This window comes from Plectrocnemia conspersa, unplaced genomic scaffold, assembly GCF_051122295.1.
Source record: "Plectrocnemia conspersa isolate PC_06_02 unplaced genomic scaffold, ASM5112229v1 ptg000013l, whole genome shotgun sequence".
Classification (NCBI taxonomy): Eukaryota; Metazoa; Arthropoda; class Insecta; order Trichoptera; family Polycentropodidae; genus Plectrocnemia; species Plectrocnemia conspersa.
The window spans coordinates 954,693-973,659 of record NW_028277177.1 but is presented as its reverse complement, the minus strand read 5'-3'; the positions used below and the strand labels follow the sequence as shown (position 1 = coordinate 973,659).

At 33.4% G+C, this 18,967-nt stretch overlaps 2 protein-coding genes across 2 annotated transcripts; one reads left to right on the top strand and one right to left on the bottom strand.

The window, feature by feature from the left end:
* Nucleotides 1-3,634: 3,634 nt before the first annotated feature.
* Nucleotides 3,635-13,241, top strand: LOC148226866 (transferrin-like). The gene is made up of 15 exons (XM_088202085.1): nucleotides 3,635-3,814; nucleotides 4,137-4,227; nucleotides 6,333-6,472; nucleotides 6,622-6,773; nucleotides 6,837-6,975; nucleotides 7,047-7,240; nucleotides 7,725-7,861; nucleotides 7,933-8,099; nucleotides 8,980-9,214; nucleotides 10,125-10,279; nucleotides 10,365-10,604; nucleotides 10,806-10,913; nucleotides 10,987-11,128; nucleotides 12,631-12,769; nucleotides 12,841-13,241. The coding sequence occupies exons 1-15, from the start codon at nucleotides 3,733-3,735 to the stop codon at nucleotides 13,009-13,011; spliced, it is 2,292 nt and encodes a 763-aa protein (XP_088058211.1). The 5' UTR covers nucleotides 3,635-3,732; the 3' UTR covers nucleotides 13,012-13,241.
* A 1,614-nt stretch (nucleotides 13,242-14,855) lies between these two features.
* On the bottom strand, nucleotides 14,856-18,897 carry CCT7 (chaperonin containing TCP1 subunit 7). Its single transcript, XM_088202111.1, has 10 exons — nucleotides 18,841-18,897; nucleotides 18,376-18,474; nucleotides 18,145-18,306; nucleotides 17,802-17,977; nucleotides 17,427-17,733; nucleotides 17,193-17,347; nucleotides 16,954-17,123; nucleotides 15,574-15,900; nucleotides 15,381-15,505; nucleotides 14,856-15,304 (listed from the first exon to the last, which is right to left on the bottom strand). The coding sequence occupies exons 1-10, from the start codon at nucleotides 18,841-18,843 to the stop codon at nucleotides 15,197-15,199; spliced, it is 1,632 nt and encodes a 543-aa protein (XP_088058237.1). The 5' UTR covers nucleotides 18,844-18,897; the 3' UTR covers nucleotides 14,856-15,196.
* Between the last annotated feature and the right edge of the window lie 70 nt (nucleotides 18,898-18,967).

The window sequence follows — 18,967 nt, the reverse complement described above, 5'->3', positions numbered from 1 at the left end:
TTTCTCTTCATTCTATATACTAATGATATTCCAATGTTAAAAAATACTAAACTCTCAATGTACGCTGACGACACTGCAATCCTTACTAGTTCTTATGGTCTTAAACCTATTGCAGTTAAACTTCAAAAATCCCTTGAAAACTTAAAAAAATATTTTATGAAATGGAGAATTAAAATTAATCAAGACAAAACAGAAGCAATAATATTCACTAAACGTAGACAACCCTTGCCTGCACCCATTAAAAGTGAACAAGGGCATAACATTGAATGGAGAGCGAGCGTTAAATATCTGGGTATACACCTGGACTCCAGACTAAAATTCAATAAACATATAACTGAACTCCGGTCGAAAGGGCTCGGCGCCATTGCGGCTCTAAAATCAATATTTAATAGAAAAAGTGCGCTTACAATAAAAAATAAAATTCTAGTCTATAGACAATTAATCAGACCTGTTTTAACTTACGCTTGTTCAGTGTGGAGTAACGCGAGTAATAGTAATTTTAATAAACTTCAAGTAATCCAAAATAAAGCCATAAAAATAATTTATAATACACCGTTTTATACTAACCTTAAAAAACTCCACACCAAACATTTAATTCCTACCATTAAAGAATACTGTTATTATCAAACCGAAAAATACTATAAAAAAATCTCGCGAGACCACGCAAACCCACTAATTTCAAGAATCGGTGATTACGACAAAGCAAAACTTAAATTTAAATACAAACATAAAATGCCTAAGCACATATTGCTTTGATGCAGTTAAGCTCATCACAGTGTCATCAGTTTCAGGTCTACAGGGCTAGGTTTATTTACCTTTGTATGTGTTTTATTTTGTATATTGTGTATTTTGTATAATTTGTTCTTCTCATCTGCTTCATTCTTTTGCAAAATTTTTTTTTTTTTTTTTTTGGATTTTTTTTAAAATTTGTAAAAGGTTTTATGTATTTTTCCTTTAATTTAGTATATTCTCGTATAATTTATTATTCTTTTTATGTTATTGTATAACTTAACAATTTGTAAACAATGTAAATGGTTATGAACCAGTATTGTGCATTTAATATATCTGTATGCTATTTTACCTATGTCTATTTAAGAAATAAACTTTTATAAAAAAAAAAAAAAAATAAAATAAAATCTAACTGGGTCGCGCACAGTGATTGTATACTGTAATAATATTGTAGTTTATTATTAATAATATTGATTACATTAATTTCTGTCTGGTGACTAACTACTTATTTAGTGGTTATTGATTGTGTTTACCCCGTTGTTGATGCATTGCACTAACGCTAAACATACTGCAACAGAAGATTAATAAAATTAAATAATTCATTCATTTATAATTTATAAATGTTTTTTGTAGTTTTATGTAATAGATGTTTATCTTAAGATTAACATTACTATAAATCTATTACGCAACCGGAATAAAAATACTTATATAGCCTCGATATTTATAATCTATTTTATGAATCTTATCTTCACCTTTATGTTTATTTATATTTATACCGTGAATAATGATTAATGATATTAAATATATAAGTAATGCGAATTGTTGCAATGTAGTTACTAGAATAATATTGTTATCGTGAAATATGAGTGTTAAAGGCGATAAAAATATACATATTAAATTGATTAACCGTGAGTTTTTGGATTCAAGCATTAATATAATAGTATTATACGATTTTTCAATATTCTAAAACTATCAATGAATGTAAGTTATTGTTATTATTTTTAATAATATAACAATTTAAACAAAAAGTAGATAAGATGCATATAGATACTGTAGTACACGCGCACTTCCTACAAGTATACTGTATTTGTATTTGTTGCAGTAATCAAAATGCTGTATTATTACTATTATTAGCGAAAGATAACACTCTAGGCGTGGCTTGGCTAGGGTGTGTAAGTACCTAAAAAAAGTATTACAAATGTTATCTCATGATCAATGCATCGAGTGTAGATTGTAAACTCGGGCAGGGGCGTTTTAAGACCTTCGTAAACCATATGCGCTATCAGCGGATCTTCGACCCCCCCCCCCTTTCAATGCATATTTCAAAAGATTCAGAATCACGGAGGATCCCAGCTGTCCCTGCGGCGACTACTCCATCCAAGATCCTGATCACCTTCTGTGGCACTGCCCCGCCCTAGAGGCACCTCCTGCTGCAGAGCTGCAGAAGGGAAAATATAGAGCCATGCTCGGCGACCCCCGCCTGGATAAGGGGCTACTCGAGCTGATGAGGATTGCAGCGATCACAAGCAGAAAAATGCACAGAGATATGCCATCGACATAATCACACTAACAGAACCCACACCACACGACCACAGATCGCACCCCCCCCCCCTCCCAGCTCCCACCCTATCCCCAGCCTTGAACATAACCAGCAGGGTCACCCATGACAAATCATTGCCGACCCCCCCCCCCTCCCCTACGCCTACAAGAAATCTGTATTATTTTTCTGCATAGTTTATTCATTAACCCTTTAGAGTCCTTCGTCTATATGTATTGGACATCTGTTTTTATCGGAAATTCCTATGTCCATAACGTCTAGATAAAACGTATTTTAAATATTTCATTTAATATATAAATATCTCTATTTAATTTAATAAAAGAATAAATTAATAAAACAATTATTATAAAGGCTTAGAACAATTATATGTAAGATAATAAACTAATATCAGTAAACAAATAACTTCAATAAAAATTAATAAAAATCTAGTAATTAATAAAAAGAAAAAAAAAATTTTAAATTAATATAATACTATTTATATTAAAAATATATATTTTTCCTTTTTATTATATTTAATGATCAGTAAATTAATAATTTGAATATATTTATTCAAAATGACTTGAACTTTAGGCATCACTTTTTTAAACTTATTTAAAAAAACTGGAAATATAAATATGAATATTAAAAATAGGGGAAATATGGATCAAAGCGTTAGAAAGCATAACATAATACATAGATAGACAGAATAACACTTTGATTGATAAACTTGGTATAGTCAGTAAAGTATAACACTTTACTGACTGACTATATACGATATGAAAATATTTTCGGGATATAAGTATTTGGAACTGTTTTCTTAGATTTAATTTCTGGGATTTCAGCTTTTTCCAGGGGGGGGGGGGAGTAAAAGTTCGCTAGTCAGTAGTCATTTTTTTAATATTTCAATTTCATTAAGACATATTATTAAATGACATGTTTTTTTTTGGCCAAATTCAAGGGGGGGCAAATACCAGCCCCTTCCCTTCCAAATGTCGTCCCTGTCACTTTGGTTGTAAAATATAAAATATACACATTATATATATAAAGATATTTAATGTAATTAAATTTATTATATTTAATTATATAAATGAGTCATATTTACACCTTGGTCTTATATCAAAGTTAATCTTTACATCAATCGAATCAGAGTTCGACAAAAGTGACTCAATGCATTCTAGATAAAACAATTGCCATTAGTAGCAAAAATTAATAAATCAAAGTTATAAATAGACAACGATACAATTTCAATGCGTCAAAATATGTGTTGAGTTGAAATACATTTTTATGGCATACCTACTCATTTTAACGATTTACAAGTAACACCCTAGTATTTAAGTTCCGAGCGTTGATAAGATATCTTTTCACTGATATTAAAATTTACACACATTGTGTTGCCGCCCGACGATAATTTCAGTATCAGTGTTCGTGACGATCTAACTCGGCGTCGCTAGCGGATCTCGTCAAAAATGAGATCTATAGTGCTTCTAGTATGGTGTTTGTTTTATTACAATCAACTAACGTTTCATGTAGTCGACAGCGAGACATTATGTAAGTACATTTACCACTAAATTCAATTCAGCTCCATAAATCGACGATGCGGCCATTTTGAATAGGCGAAAAATCGCGCCGAGATGGACGCATCAAAAATACGCAGTTGGCCATAAAGCGCATTAAAACGACCATACAGTATTACATTTTTATGTAATGCTTCAAATTAAATAGTATTATGTAATCATCTGTATTTTAACGTTTGATAAGTGGTTCTCCTAAGTACACAGATTATTATCTGTGCGTTGCTAATGTAAATATCTTTTTTTTCAGCAGTCGCACATTTATTATGTAGATTATGAACGATTTTATGTGTTTTCAGATAGAGTATGCGCAAGAGAAGGGAATTCGCAGGATTGTCAAGCACTCGAAAGAGGTAGCAGTAATGTAGTTTGCACGAAAGTTACAGACAGGTTTGTAAATTTATAAAAATAAATAATCAGATAAAAACTAAAATGTCATAGTTAACTTCAAAGGACCATGTAAAACTTTAATAAGCAATAAAAACATGTTACTTAACTATTCTAAATATGTATCAATAATTTAAAAAAATATTGCAAATTCCAAATAAATCGCCCCTAAATAGCATGTTATATAGAATATATGGCCCATAGTATAGGGCACTCCATTTGGTCTATATGGCATCGCCAGGCCCGAATTAAGGTTAGCTCTTTTCAATTAATCGTCTTTTTTCAATTAAAATGTCTTTTTATCAAAGCAAATTAATATTTTAGGACGGCAAATAATTTTAAGCCTCCTCCCTCCATTAAAAAATATAAAACATGATTTTTTTAAGAATTCCAAACAAATTAATATAATATAGGTAATTCACTCATAACGCGATATTTCTAAACAATCGCGTATTATTAGTCATCGAACATTTGATCGTAGTTATTGCGACCAATGAACCTTTTCATATGCTTAAATGCTAACATGTGTCATGATATGCCATAAAACACAAATTTAAAGATAGTTAGGTGCTAAAAGGTACGTAATATATGTGCATCTTGCGGTAGTTCTACGCAAATACACAACAGGTCTTTGGCTTAATATATATTTTATTTATAATTCTAAAAATAGCTGGCACTGTGATCGTGTGTTACGAAATTTACGATTACTGTAACCTTGCTAATGCTTGATCTACTGCAGGTCTCGGCAACCTTTTTTGGCTGCGGGTCATAATATTTAAAATGTAACTAGCAAAAGACTGCCGGAGACTATCAACATCATTTCGCGACGGTAGACTCGTCCTTGGTCGTCAATCGCGACGACCAAGGAAGAAGGTCTGGCCTAGCGCCTAGTTGGCTTAGTTCAGGGCTCGGTAACCTATGACCCGCGGGTCACAAGTTACCCGTCTGATGATTTGAAGTGACCCATTTCAGTTCTGCAAATATATTTTTTTTAATGTGTTACGATGTCACAACCAGACCACATATATGGTTATTAGGACCAAAAATATTCACTGACCCAAATAGTCTTGTCACAATTTATTATAATTATTTTGACCCGCAGCCAAAAAAGGTTGCCGAGACCTGGCCTAGTTGGATCTCAGTTGCCCATGGGCTGAAACTCCAGAGCCAACTGCGGGATGCGAGCGTGGTGCCCGAAAAGTACCCATTAAAAATACTATTCGGGTCAGTAAATATTTTTGGCCCTAACAACCATATATGTGGTCTGATCATACCATCGTAACAAGTAATCCGGCACAGGTACATATATTTAAAAAAAATGCTATTTGCAGAACTCAAATGGGTCACTTAAAATAGTCAAACGGCAACCTATGACCCGCGGGTCATAGGTTGCCAAGCCCTGATCTATTGTTTACTCACGAGCGATTGGTTCATTCAGTCCCTCACGATCCGAGTCGACCGATCTGCTCCTCCCATTCGATGGATGGTAATTAGGGATTGCAATAATACTGAAATTTTCAATACCGGTTATACCGAGAGAGAAAATACAGGTAATACAGGTATTACCGATATTGACAATATTATTATTATTTTAAATAATTTACCAAAAATATAATCCGAGTGCAGCTCACACGATTCACTATGTTTATTGATTAATAAAACAAAAGCGTAACTATTGTTTCAATATATTTATTATTTTAATTTTTTCATTGGTTACATAAATAATATATTTGAAAATTCTGGTACTGACTTTTTTACTTCAATCAATGCAATCGTTGTAGTGGAAGAACATTTAAATCGCAGTTTTTCTCTATAGGTAGTCAAAACGTAAATATGCGGATTAACCGATCGTTCACAAGCACTTTAAAGTGGGAGTTCTATAAAAAGTTTAATCCTTAAAAGTGCCCTTAAAACCCGTTATATTAGTTATATATCGTGACTAAGGATTGTTTTGGTAATAGTGGATGATACTGTATTATAAGTCCCTTTGCAATAGATTTATTTCTTAAGAAATCTATGTAATATGTTTTTTTTATATGGATATATAAAAAAAATTAGGTTTTTGATGAATTTATTTAGTACTAATTTAAGCATTTTTATTTTTGCAGCATTGACTGTCTTCTGAAAATAAATGAAGGCAAAGCTGATTTTGGTATGATGTCGACTGAAGAGCTCATCTTGGCTTCTATCGTGAAATCAGATAAATTTGACGTAGTGGCCAGCGTACGTCACCAAGATCGAAGACAACGTATGATTTATATATTTATTCGAGTAGCAAGAATTTTTTTTAATCATAATATATACTTTCTCTTATATTTCTAGTGAATTTGATTTAACCAAAAATAATAACTGATTTAAAACTAATTTAAAAAAAATAATATTTAAACCTGTTTTTAGAAAGATTCGCATTCCAATCTGTGGTATTAGTTAAGGCTGATCATACTGGAGGCGTATCTGGTTTGAAAACTGGAAAACTATGTCATCCAGGATACGGAAAAGCCAAAGAGCAATTGTGGTCTGACCGCGTGCTGAAGTATTTCGAAAGAAAGGTACGTTAAATGTTAAATTGATTCTGAAATCTAAAACTACATATATTATATAATATTAAATAGACGGCAGGCGGAAATGTTAAATGTGACGCTAAATCAAAGAGTTCAGCTGAAGATGAAGCTGCGAATCTAAGCAACTTCTTTTCAGACGCATGCAGACCAGGACCTTGGGTTGTAGATCCAGTAGAAGACAAGAGATTGAGTGAGTTATTTTAAAAACTGTATAATAAATTCTAATACTGACTGGAATTTATATATATATATATTTTTCAGAGGACAGATTCCCATCGCTGTGTTCCCTTTGTACGTCAAACCGTAGCCCTGATTGCAATGGATACAGATACTTCGAACCCAAGACAAGTCCTGGCATGGGAGTCAATAGCCATCTTTCAGCAATCGAGTGTCTGACATCAGGAAAGGGTACCGTTGCCTATGTAGCATATGCCCACGTTCAGGATTATTTCAAGGTATTATATCATACATTTGAGCAGAAACGTCATTTCAGCTTTTTCTAAGGAAATTGGTGTTTTACCAGGCGCGTACGGTGAGATACATTCCCTTTCGCTCGCTCTCGTGTTAAGTGACGAGAATGAGTGAGAGATAAGGGCGTGCGTTACACGCGCTATGCACGCCCACTTCTTCTCATTCACTCTCGTCACTTAGCACGAGGGCGAGCGAAATGGAATGTATCTCACCGTACGCACCTGACGTTTACCATAAAAACGATTTTTATGTGTCATCAAATTACCAACGCTTGCGTTCCCAATTATTTTCTCTGAGAAGCAAAGCTATTTAACTTTTTAACCCACTGTCAGCTAATGCTATTCTGTTCTCAACCGGGTACTCATGGTTGATCGACGCATTATATTTAGTACTAATATTTATTTAAATTTATGTATATTATTATGTAATAAAGAGCGTGTGAAATATATTTTTTAAATAATTCAACAGAGCAATCCAACTGAAATCACCTCATATAATTTGCTCTGTGAAAATGGCTCGATGGCTGCCTTGAGCATCGATGGTTACAATAGAGAAGCACCATGCGCTTGGGTTCATCAGCCATGGGGTGTGATACTGGCAAGAAAGTATGTCAAAGTTTAAAAATGATATCTGTTGAAGCGATTATTATTAATTCTTAATTTTATATATATTTTAGGGATAATTCAAAGGAACTTCTTGTAGAAATCAAAAAATGGATGCCATCAGGGCGCAGCGGTGGCGCAATTTGGGTCGACAGTTTAGATTCCATTCTATTCAAAGAGAAATCTGACGTTTTAGAGTTTCCTTTGAATGTTATAACTCCGATGGATTATATTACTGCAGGTAAATTATTAAAAACCGTTTCCCTATCCAAAACCGTAAAAAATGTTGTATAACCATACGCTGGTGTGGAATGCCAGTAGAAAAAGTTGTATCGGTGACATAAACACATATAACCTAATAATTTGTTAAATTCTGACAAAATCTTTTAAGAAGATTTTTACAATACTTATTTGGCAGATAAGCTTAACATAAGAAGGAAAACTCACCTTTCACTGTGATACTGTAATATAGAGGATAATTTAAATGCCCAATATATAAAATAATTGTTCCATAAAACGAATTGTTTGTGCATTACTGTTGCACAGATTAAGTGAGAACGAGCGGCAGCGAGCGAGCGTTGATCAGAACATGAACACCTTATGAATAGCTCTCTGCAACGAATCCTTTTCCGAAGAAAAAACCCGAAGATTTACCTCACATGAAATGCACAAACAATTTATTTTATATTACTTTAATGCATATATCTATTAAAATAATTTTCTGTTAAATAGCACCCGTTAATATAGTTCACCGTGATAGGACTTCGGAAATTCTCACGTAGTTTTTTTAATTGCTATCTTTTCTAAGAGATCGTATTAGACTTAGTATTTCTAGTTTTTATACTGAGAGATTAATTAAAAATCGAGCTAGGTATGAAAAATTCATAACAAGTGGCGGTAATAACGTGACGGTTGAAGGGCAGTGCAACACAGCACACAGCAGTGAAGTAAAAAATGCGTTATTAGCGCCACTTATTCTGAATTTTTCATACCTAGCTCGATTGCTATTTCTATTTAATAGCAGAATATAAAAAGTGCAGACATGTTGTTGGTCATAAAATTTCTTTGCGGTCATCACTAGATATGTATATTAAATAATAATCGAAACGTGAATCTTTTAGGAAGACCAATGCCTACAGCAGAAACATCGTGTCATAAGGCCCTACGTTGGTGTACGGTTAATGAAACCGAGTACGAAAAGTGCACTTGGATTAAAGCAGCTTCATTGACTCTTGGATTACAACCGGAAATCACATGCGTACAAGGATCTTCACATTTGGACTGTTTAAAGAAAATTAAACAAGAAGGCGCTGATTTTATCAGCATTGATTCAAACTTGGGCTTCATAGCTCGCAAGTCAGTATAAGCTATATTTATATAATATATTATGAATATGGTTGTAATTTAATTAATGAATGGGAACTCGATAAATGCGGCATCACGACGACGTCGTTTTTGGTCAAACATTTAAATGTGAGCGTTATCATGGCTCAAAATCCAACGGTGTAAAACTGTAATGTAATTCGTAGTTACCTTTACTGTTACAATAAAATAAAGCAGTAAGGAAAACCTTGACATTTGATCGAACTTTGCGTGATTTTTTTGTCTTGACTCTTCAGCGCACTAACAATGTGAAATGATTCTTTACTTATTATGCGTTTCAGCCATTTTTATCGTTAATGACTTTTAAGAATAAATTTAAATTTATAAAAAAAAATTAAATTAAAATTAGCAGTCATCTGCTACTTGCTTCATGCTTAAAATGTCAGTCAAAATTGCTTCGCGTGCACCATACTAAAACTATTAAGCACAGTTACCTTAACACTTTAAATGCCAGCGATTAATTAGTAAGTAAGCAGTTTTTTTTTCACGCATCAAAATCTTTTTTTAAAAATAAATATTAAACACTTAGTTTACTGTTAAATGATGCTAGTATAATAATCTTCACAAATTAAAGAAAAATTGTAAATAATTAAATAATTTGTTTAAAAGTGTCTCGCCGGTGAGTCACTGGCGTTTAAGTGGATAATTTTAGACATTTTTATCGGTCGTCGAAGTGCTAATTCACCTATCTTTCTTATCATATTCGACATAGAAGTTTATTGAAAGTTATAATGGTTACTGAATCAAATAATATAATGGCTGGCGGACGAGGCCCCGCCGGCCGTCGTACCGTTACGTCGGTTTTGTCTTGTTTTGTGGCCAAATAAATCGGATCTCATACTACTAAATACTTCATTCATTTTAATGCAATGTTTTATTTTAGGTATTATAATGTCACTGCTGTCTTATATCACGAAACGTCCAGATTAAAACAATCCAAGGTATATGCGGTCATTAAAGATTCAGATAAAAATACCATCACAAGATTTGAGAATTTAAAGAATAAGAACGCTTGCTTCCCAGAATATGGTGGAATCGGTATGTTTTATTGTAAACACGTTTTGAGATTAACTCTAGAGCGTTCAGCATAAACTGTGTGTTTATTATAATAATTTCGTTACAGGATGGGTGGCTTTTATGAGGACAGCGCACGAAAGAAAAGTTATAAGTCCACGCGAATGCGATTACACAGCTAACGTCGTCAACTTCTTTGATTTATCGTGCGCTCCTGGAGCGACTGATCCTGCGCATTATCCCACTAAGTCTGCTGATCCAAGCAAGCTTTGTGCCGGTTGCAGAGGGTTCAAGCCGGTGGGTGCTAATGAACAAGGCCTTGTGAGTCGCAACTCTAACCCTGAAAAAGGTATACCATAAATAAACAGATGGCTGTTTCATCATTTTAAAGAACAGCTCAACGCACCGACTCACACATGCGCTGTGGTGTGAGCCGGTGCATTTAGCTTCCGTTTCGAATAATTATTTTCCAGATGTTTATTTTTAAAATATTTAATGATTACGTATTATAATGTTGATGTATATATTTATTGCAAAACTTATCTTGCAGAATGCCCTGCCGATTTTAGCAATGTGTATTATGGCAACAGAGGTGCTCTACGTTGTCTGCATGACGTTGATTCACATGTGGCTTTCTTGGAGATACAAAATATCGAAGGTCGCATTTTATTTAAAATAAATTGATGTATGAGCGCATACATTGAAATTCTAAATTTGCGTTTGACTTACAGGATATACTAAATTTTTTGCCTTCGATGATAAATTCTTCCGCGTCCTCTGCAGAAATGGAAGCTTAGCGGCGAATCCCGGTTTTAGCGTCGACGATAACTGCGCGTTATCCGTTACAGTTGATAGTGAAGTTGTAGCTAGGAGGTATGTATTAATATTATCAAATCAAATTAGGTATACAAATTATTTTAATACATACCTTTAATCTTTCAATTTATTATAAGAGAAAGTCGTTAACTTAACCCCTTGAGAAATTGGCATTTTTGTTAACCATTACCATTTTTTTTGTTGGGATTCAAATGGGACAGTAAAACTAATTTCACAGTTTATTTACACGATGACTGCCCGACGGTTCTTAATAAACAACCGCACCTTCACGACTATAGGAAAACAACTCTGGCACACGAGGCGCTGTTAGCTCGCATCAGTCGTTGGTCATAACCATATTTATGGCCATGTTCTAAATACTGTAATTGTTATGATTATGAAAATCTGTCTAAATTTATTTTTAACATGTGGCACCATGGTTTTAAAAAAAACTTAATTAAATAAGTATATGATACAACCCGATTAATAAAATAAATATATCCTGATTAATTCAATAGGCATCTAAGAAAATGCAATAATTATATTAATTATTAATAAAGCATAATTAAAATGATATCCCAAACATAACGTGTAATATTATCTCCTTATAATTTTGGGTAGTTGTTTAGAATGACGGCGCCACGATAAAAAAAACAATGGTTATATATTCCCCGCCGCGTCACATTGCTTATTCGGCCCTAACGGCTACGAAAGCGGCCAACCTTTTGCTACATAAATACGTTTCAAAATGTAAACACTTTACCTGTTTTAATTTTAAAACGTATTGATGTAGAAAAAAGTTGTTGGCCACTTTCGTAGCCTTTTGGACCAAACCATTGTCAATCTCGGCAATGGGGAGTACATAATCATTGGTTTTTGAGCGTGGCAAGTACCGAATTTTGTTTCGTGGCAGCATTTTGTTTATACAGTAAAACACTCATTTAGATGTATTTCTGTATTTACCCCTCACGTGGACTAGCAAAATCAGATTAAAAAATATGCTACCATGTATTATATATAAATATCAAAATCAATATAAATACATGCTGGGTGGTTTAATTTTGACGTTTATGCAATTTATGTTTTGTATTATAATAGGATGATCACGCAAATACTCAGCCAGTGTTATAAGCTGACATTTTTTATTATTCTTTTAATAAATTCTGATCTCTTCTGCAGGGACGTCATTTAAACTTTTTCTAGAGGAAGGAAGTTGGTCAGTCAGAAGTCGTTTTTTGGAGGGGGGGAAATACTACGACATGCCTTATCCCCCCCCCCCTCCTCTAAAATGACGTCCCTGCTCTTTTATGGAATATTAGTTTTTAATTTATTTTTAAGTTATTGTAGCTATAACTATTTTAAATGTTCTATTTTTGTAGTTAATTGGTAAAACTTCTTCTACAAAAATTACTTACTAAAATTTTTGATCATAAGTCTGAAAAGAACGTCAACCTATAATTTTCTCAATAATCTCTGTGCTCAATCCGCCATCGTCCAGAAAATCAGCTTTGGAAAACCGGCTGTGGATAATTTTATTGTGAATTTAAATTTATTTTCAGGGGCGACAAAAACTCGATGAGCTTACAATTGTATCTTCAAGAATTGGACGCGTGTTTCGGTTACAATTCACGGACCAGCCAGTTAATTGACTTTGAAGTATTCTCGCCATTCAATAACACTGAAGATTTACTATTCAAGGTACGCTTTTGTCATATATTGAAATATACTATAATAAAAATAAACATTTCATTGTCTGTACATTGTTTCAGGACAGCACAATTGGTCTTGCTAATGCAGATTCGGACAATGAATATGTCAAAGAATACGTTCAACTATTCAAACATACAGAGAGCTGCACAGGAGGCGCTTTTAAATCAGTATTGAGTCCACTTTTGATGTTCGCAGCTATTTTACAGTTGATTGTAAAGTACGTTAGCTAATAAAAATATGAAACTAATAAAATGCATTAGTATCAATGTTTCATAACTGCACATATGTTAAGAACTTTTCTTAGAATGTATTATTACAGAGCCCAACAAATCATTCTAACTTGTGCGAATATTTGGTAGTACATATTATTTAGCTTATTGCTATAATTAAGAGAGGTATTTGTTGGGCTCTGATTACAAACTTTATATTTTGAAAATAAACTTTTATAATAAACTAAAAACGTTGTTATTTATATATTAGGTATTTATTAGATTTTGAAAATATCAAAGTAGGACACAAAAATAAAAAGATCTTTACTGCTGCAGGAGCTAAAACAAGTAATTTCAAAAAATTTTCTTTAAAACTATTGTTGGGGCCTATTTATATTTAAATTTTGTTATGGCCAAAACTTGGCGGCACTTGGGTAACACTGGCGTGACGGTTATACTCTCGACTGGCAATCTTCAGGCGGTTCAGACGCGCATCAATGAAAAAACATTACTGCAGGGGTTCAATCTGTGTCTAATTGCCACCCGTCGCTGAACTATTTGAAAACATTTGTTAGAGGACAAATTATAGAGAGCTAAAAAATGGCACTTCGAAAATTTTTTGAGGACTAATTGCTATGGGAACTCAAAAATAGGTCTTTATGAAAAACTTTGTTCAAAGACAAAATTTTTAAGTACTTCTTGTAACCTTGAATTTTATAAAACATTACTTCCTGAAAACTATTTTTTTACATAGTGTTTAAACAGTCGGTTCACAAAAACATTGTTTAACGCATGTCTTAAATTTATGCCTCATGACTGGTAGATAGTTCTGAGGAGCGGTAGCACTGTGTGTATGTACACAGGGCAGTATTTGCTCCCAAGATATGGTTGTTAAGAATATTATTATATCGCCTCTTTCGCAATTGATGTACATGTTTTACTTATTATAATCCTTGTGTATTTTTTTCAAAATTGATACCATTTGTTTATTGTGTTGTACATTAATGATTTAATTTATCTTTTGTTGCAAAATAACAGGCGTTACAACAGAGTCAACACAATCAACAACCACTAAATAAGTAGTGAGACATCAGACTAAATTCAAGGTCTGTAAATCAGTGAAACCTATCCTATTATTTATAAAACATTCATTACAGCTTACAATCAATAGATGTCATTATGAATAATTTAGCTAAATTTTATTTAATACCTGATTTATTTGCAACTCAAATTATATTCAGGCAAATCTAACCAATATGCAAATTAAATAAAAGCAAAAAAAAACTGTCATTTCGATATTGGCCATCCTTTTTCTATTTAAATTATTTTTTCTTATTAGTCAGAGTTACTCAGAACGAAAACGTCAAAAGAACCATATTCTATAATAAGATATATCTATTTTGTTTTAGTATATAAATATGTACTATTTTTTACAACTGAGCTATTGAGTATTATAATTACAGTAGACCCCCAAAAACACGCTGAGTTGAGAGCGTGGAGTTGAGGGACTAGAAAATACTCATACAATTTTTTGCAATACGTTTGTGCGAAGCAGGCGTGTGTGGTGAGATATTCTTTCTATAGTTCGCTCACACATAAAGTAACAGGCACCCTAATAGCATGATCCCAATTTACCGTGTTATTGGGGAGTAAACTAATTAAGATCACGCAGACACGATAGAAACATAAAAACACCAAAATCCATATAGGATTCGAATCCAGGTATTTCATAAATCATTTACTAAATTATACATAGCATCGATGGTTATTTTATTATTAATTTACTCGATCGCGGGCTGAAACAGAGTGCAGCGATCCAATCGAGCCCTACACATTCGGTCCACATTATATTAAATAAAAAACTGTTTTTAGTTATAATTATTTATTAGCACAAAATATTAAATACTCTGTATCATTTTCTGCTTTTTTATATTATAAAATATAAAAAAGGAATGCAGACGAAAACCAAAAAGTTTTCAAGTGTGAGTCGTTAATCAATTAAAAGTTGAATAAATTATACATAAGATAATTATTTTAATAATAACGTCAGCAGCAAGTGTAAACGTGACATATACGTCATTGATTGTTTGTTCTTTATTAATCGTTTATAAGACGTTAATGAAATAATAATACTGTCTTTTGACATTGCAACTTCTTTAAAAATATTAAAGCGAGATTAGCGTTATTTATGTATAATAGAATCAAATCAACCCATCATTGGTCTTCCCATTCCTCGACCCATTCCAGCGGGCATTTGAGGGGGGGCTCCGGCGTCAGACTTGACATTTTTTACTGTTTCGTCAACTGAAAGAATCTATAAAGAACAATATTTTGAATCAATAAGTAAAACTTAATTACATTAATTCAACTATAATAATCGACATATTTACCAGACATGTAGCTTCACACGCTGCTGTGATAACGTTCATCTTATTGGCTACTGGTTCCCAAACGAACGATTCCATATTGTCTCCGATGTCGGCCATTTCGATATTGACACCGAACCAGCTACCATCTAAAATGCGTTATTAGTTAAAAATCGTATTTATTATATTTTCATATACATAAAAAATTAAAGCTTACTGCTTGAGTGATGTTTCTGACGTAGTTTGTTCAAAATATTGATGGAATCGAGACCTGCGTTGTCGCTCAATTGACGAGGGATAATTTCAAACGAGCGAGCGACTGCCGCAATGAGAGCTTGCTGTTTTCCGGCTATCTGTCTTGAATGATCTCTGAGACACTTTGAGAGTTCCATTTCGATGGCTCCACCGCCAGCCACAACCGAATCGTTTTGAATCGATCGTCTAACTATCATGATGGCGTCATGGAGAGATCGTTCAGTTTCTTCCAAAAATTGCTTAGCACCACCACGGAGTACCAACGTGCAGGATTTTGCATTAGGGCAACCTAAAAATTAATATGAATTACATTAGAATGTGTTGAAGGAAGTGCTTTATAATCTAACAGTACAGCATTAACAGCTTTTAACAACAATTTTATAAACAACGCATATTTGCGTCATCGGCTCTCAAAGACAATTTAACAAATTACACATAAATAAGTCACCACCCTATTAAGTGTTACCTGCCATCTTGTTACAAAATGACAGCTATTTAAAACATTAAAAACTACCTTAAAAATCATATAAAGAAAGAAAATAGAAATTAATATTAAAAAGTTTTTTCTTAAAAGAAATAGCTAAATATAAAAATTATTAATTCGAAACTGTATTTAAAAAATCTTAGAGAAAAAGTGGAGGAAGTCAAAATGTTCTACAATAGATATTAAAATAAAAAGCTCTTTTTACACTTTTACATACAGAAATCTAGCTAATTCTTGTGCCCCTTAATGCGTGGAATTTTTATTGTCGAAGAGGGTATTTTTATTATTAAAATAGTACATTTTGAGTAAAAATGTTTAATTTTACACTTATTTATTTGTAATATTTTTGGTCAGAAAAAAGTCGAGTAGATTAAAATTGAATCATTTTGTTGTAGAAACATTTGTTTTGAGAAAAATCTAAACATTTGAATACTGGGCATTATTTCTAAACATACAGCCGTGCAAAAATTCACATCAAAAGCAATAAAATTGCGGCGACGACACGATTTTAATGCTTTTGACGTGGATTTATGACTTCTGAGAAGAGTTAAATCCACATATAACCAAAAAAATGTCTAAAATACATTAAAAAATACGTTTTTTTAACGTTTCATTCTGACTCTTACGTCGAAATTTTTCTATTCTAAAAGTTCAGTTAATCTAATATTAGTAACATTTTTGGCTAAAGCGCTAAATAGTAGTAGAAAATTTAAATGTTTTGTCGCGATTTAATACAAATTATTATAAATATGTCCTTAAATGAAATGTAAAATTTAATTTTTGAAACTGTCTATCATAGAAAAAGAATAGATAGGTACTGTCTGAATTGCAACTGTGAAAGATGATGGACAGACTCACCAGTGAAAATGTTGAATCTATCGGCTCCGACTTGTTTCTCCTCGAAGAATTTAGCACTGCCCAAGCACTCAGGACGAAGATCTCGCGCACTGGAAGCGATAGCGCCTCCGCAAGCCTTGTGAGTTCGCTTCAAGTCTTCGGCTGTGACGCGTCCGGCACAGAACATATCTCTGCAATAAATTCAAACATATAAAAACAAACAAGCCCACGAAACCCTAATCTAGAACAGCGAGAACTACCTGTCGGCGAAGTATTGGGTGGCGACGTCTCCGATCGGAAGTTTGCTCAATACGACTTGCGCACCGGAATCTTGGATCAGCTTCAACTGTTCGTAGAGAATAGTCCATTCGGCATCTACAATCTTTTGATATTCGGAAACATTTGTGACACGCACCTAACGATAGAATAACATTTAAAAACTAGTTCATATAGGATAATTTTCACTGAAATAGCACTGAAATGATTATTAATACCTCGGCGTTGTCTCGTTCAGCTTTCAGTTCCAATTCTACGTTAAGTAAAGCTATTTTACAGTTTGTGTAATTTTTTGGCTGCATCTCGAATCCGGCGTAAGAGAAGGTCTTTTTAAATGCAACTCCAGCCACCAAGAACGATTCTTCTAGAGCACCTCCGGGAACTTGCTTGATTCCGATCATATCGAGAGGCATCAACGGGTCCAACGATAATACGGAATCTACAGCCATTTTTGCAAAGAATTCTGTGTGTTGGTTGACAATCTTGCTGCTCAAAGCTGTGGAAGCGCATTTTTCCAAAACGGTTCTGTAAATTTAATCAATTTGAAGCGACGATTCAAACTAAACAACCAGATTATTTTAGGGTAGCGTTACCTGTCCTTGGCGTTGACTCTGACGGCGAGTTCCTTCAACTTCTTGGTGGCAATCTGTCCGGCCAAATTAACAGCCTTGATGATCACTCGCGGATGAACTCCGTCTTCGATGAAAGATTTGATTTGTTGCAAAATTTCCGCTGTGAGCAGTACAACTGTTGTCGTACCATCACCGACCTACGTAAACATCAAATGTTTATATTAATTGTGTATTTCAAATCATAGACATATTCAAATAGTATTGCATTTCAAAAATTAGTCTAAATAAACTCAGCAAAACATTTCTGAATGAAATTTAAAATTAGCTTTTTATTATACTCGATTCTAAGATACTAGCAACTAACCTCAGCATCTTGAGATTTGGCAATATCGACCAGCGTTTTAGCAGCTGGGTGTACAATATCCAACAGTTGCAAAATAGTAGCTCCGTCGTTGGATATCGTCGCTTTTCCTTGATTGTTAACAATCAACTTGTCCATTCCTCTCGGACCCAAAGTGGAACGAACCTAGAATTCAAATAAAAAATCATTCAAAACATCCATGTAAATCCATGTGAATTGTAAAGATATACATACGGCATCGGCTACAAGTTGACAGGCATTGATGTTCGATAAAAGCTGAGGCTTTCCTTGAGATGTATCGGTGCCTTCGCGGAGTACGACAATTTGCGGCTGCTGTAATTTTAACAAATAATAATACGATCAGCATAATTATAATAAAATGAACCAAATATTTTTAGGTTATGGAAGTTTGTGGAAGGTTCCAAAACGTATGTGTCAAACAAAATTCGCAATTAATTCAACATACATTTATATAGTGTTCTAACCATATTTTAAGACATCTTTAATATAAAAATGCACCATTTGAATATCAATTTTTTTAAATTTCATACGAAACTGAATAAATTCGCCGACTCGAATTTGAACGGAGGTCGGTCGAAATACTATCATAAAAATGTTTTTTCATATTAATACTACAATATTTCGTTTTCGATTTGTTAGAAACATTCAAGATGCTTTAGATAATTTGAGATAGATTACCATTTTGGGCGAGGACAGAATCTATTCAACACCGAAACAGACAGCCGGCTAGATGTTGCCAGTGTTCAAAACTAGTGTAGACTTGTGATCGTCGGTGTTTACCTATTAAATTGTAAACACCGACAAT

Coding starts and splice junctions, on each gene's coding strand:
- CCT7 (XM_088202111.1), bottom strand. Junction 18,307..18,375: donor GTCAACTTGTAGCCGATGCC/GTATGTATATCT, acceptor TTTGAATTCTAG/GTTCGTTCCACTTTGGGTCC. Junction 17,734..17,801: donor AGAGTCAACGCCAAGGACAG/GTAACGCTACCC, acceptor TTAAATTTACAG/AACCGTTTTGGAAAAATGCG.
- LOC148226866 (XM_088202085.1), top strand. CDS start 3,733: ATGAGATCTATAGTGCTTCTAGTATGGTGTTTGTTTTATTACAATCAA. Junction 6,976..7,046: donor AGTAGAAGACAAGAGATTGA/GTGAGTTATTTT, acceptor TATATTTTTCAG/AGGACAGATTCCCATCGCTG. Junction 8,100..8,979: donor GATGGATTATATTACTGCAG/GTAAATTATTAA, acceptor TGAATCTTTTAG/GAAGACCAATGCCTACAGCA.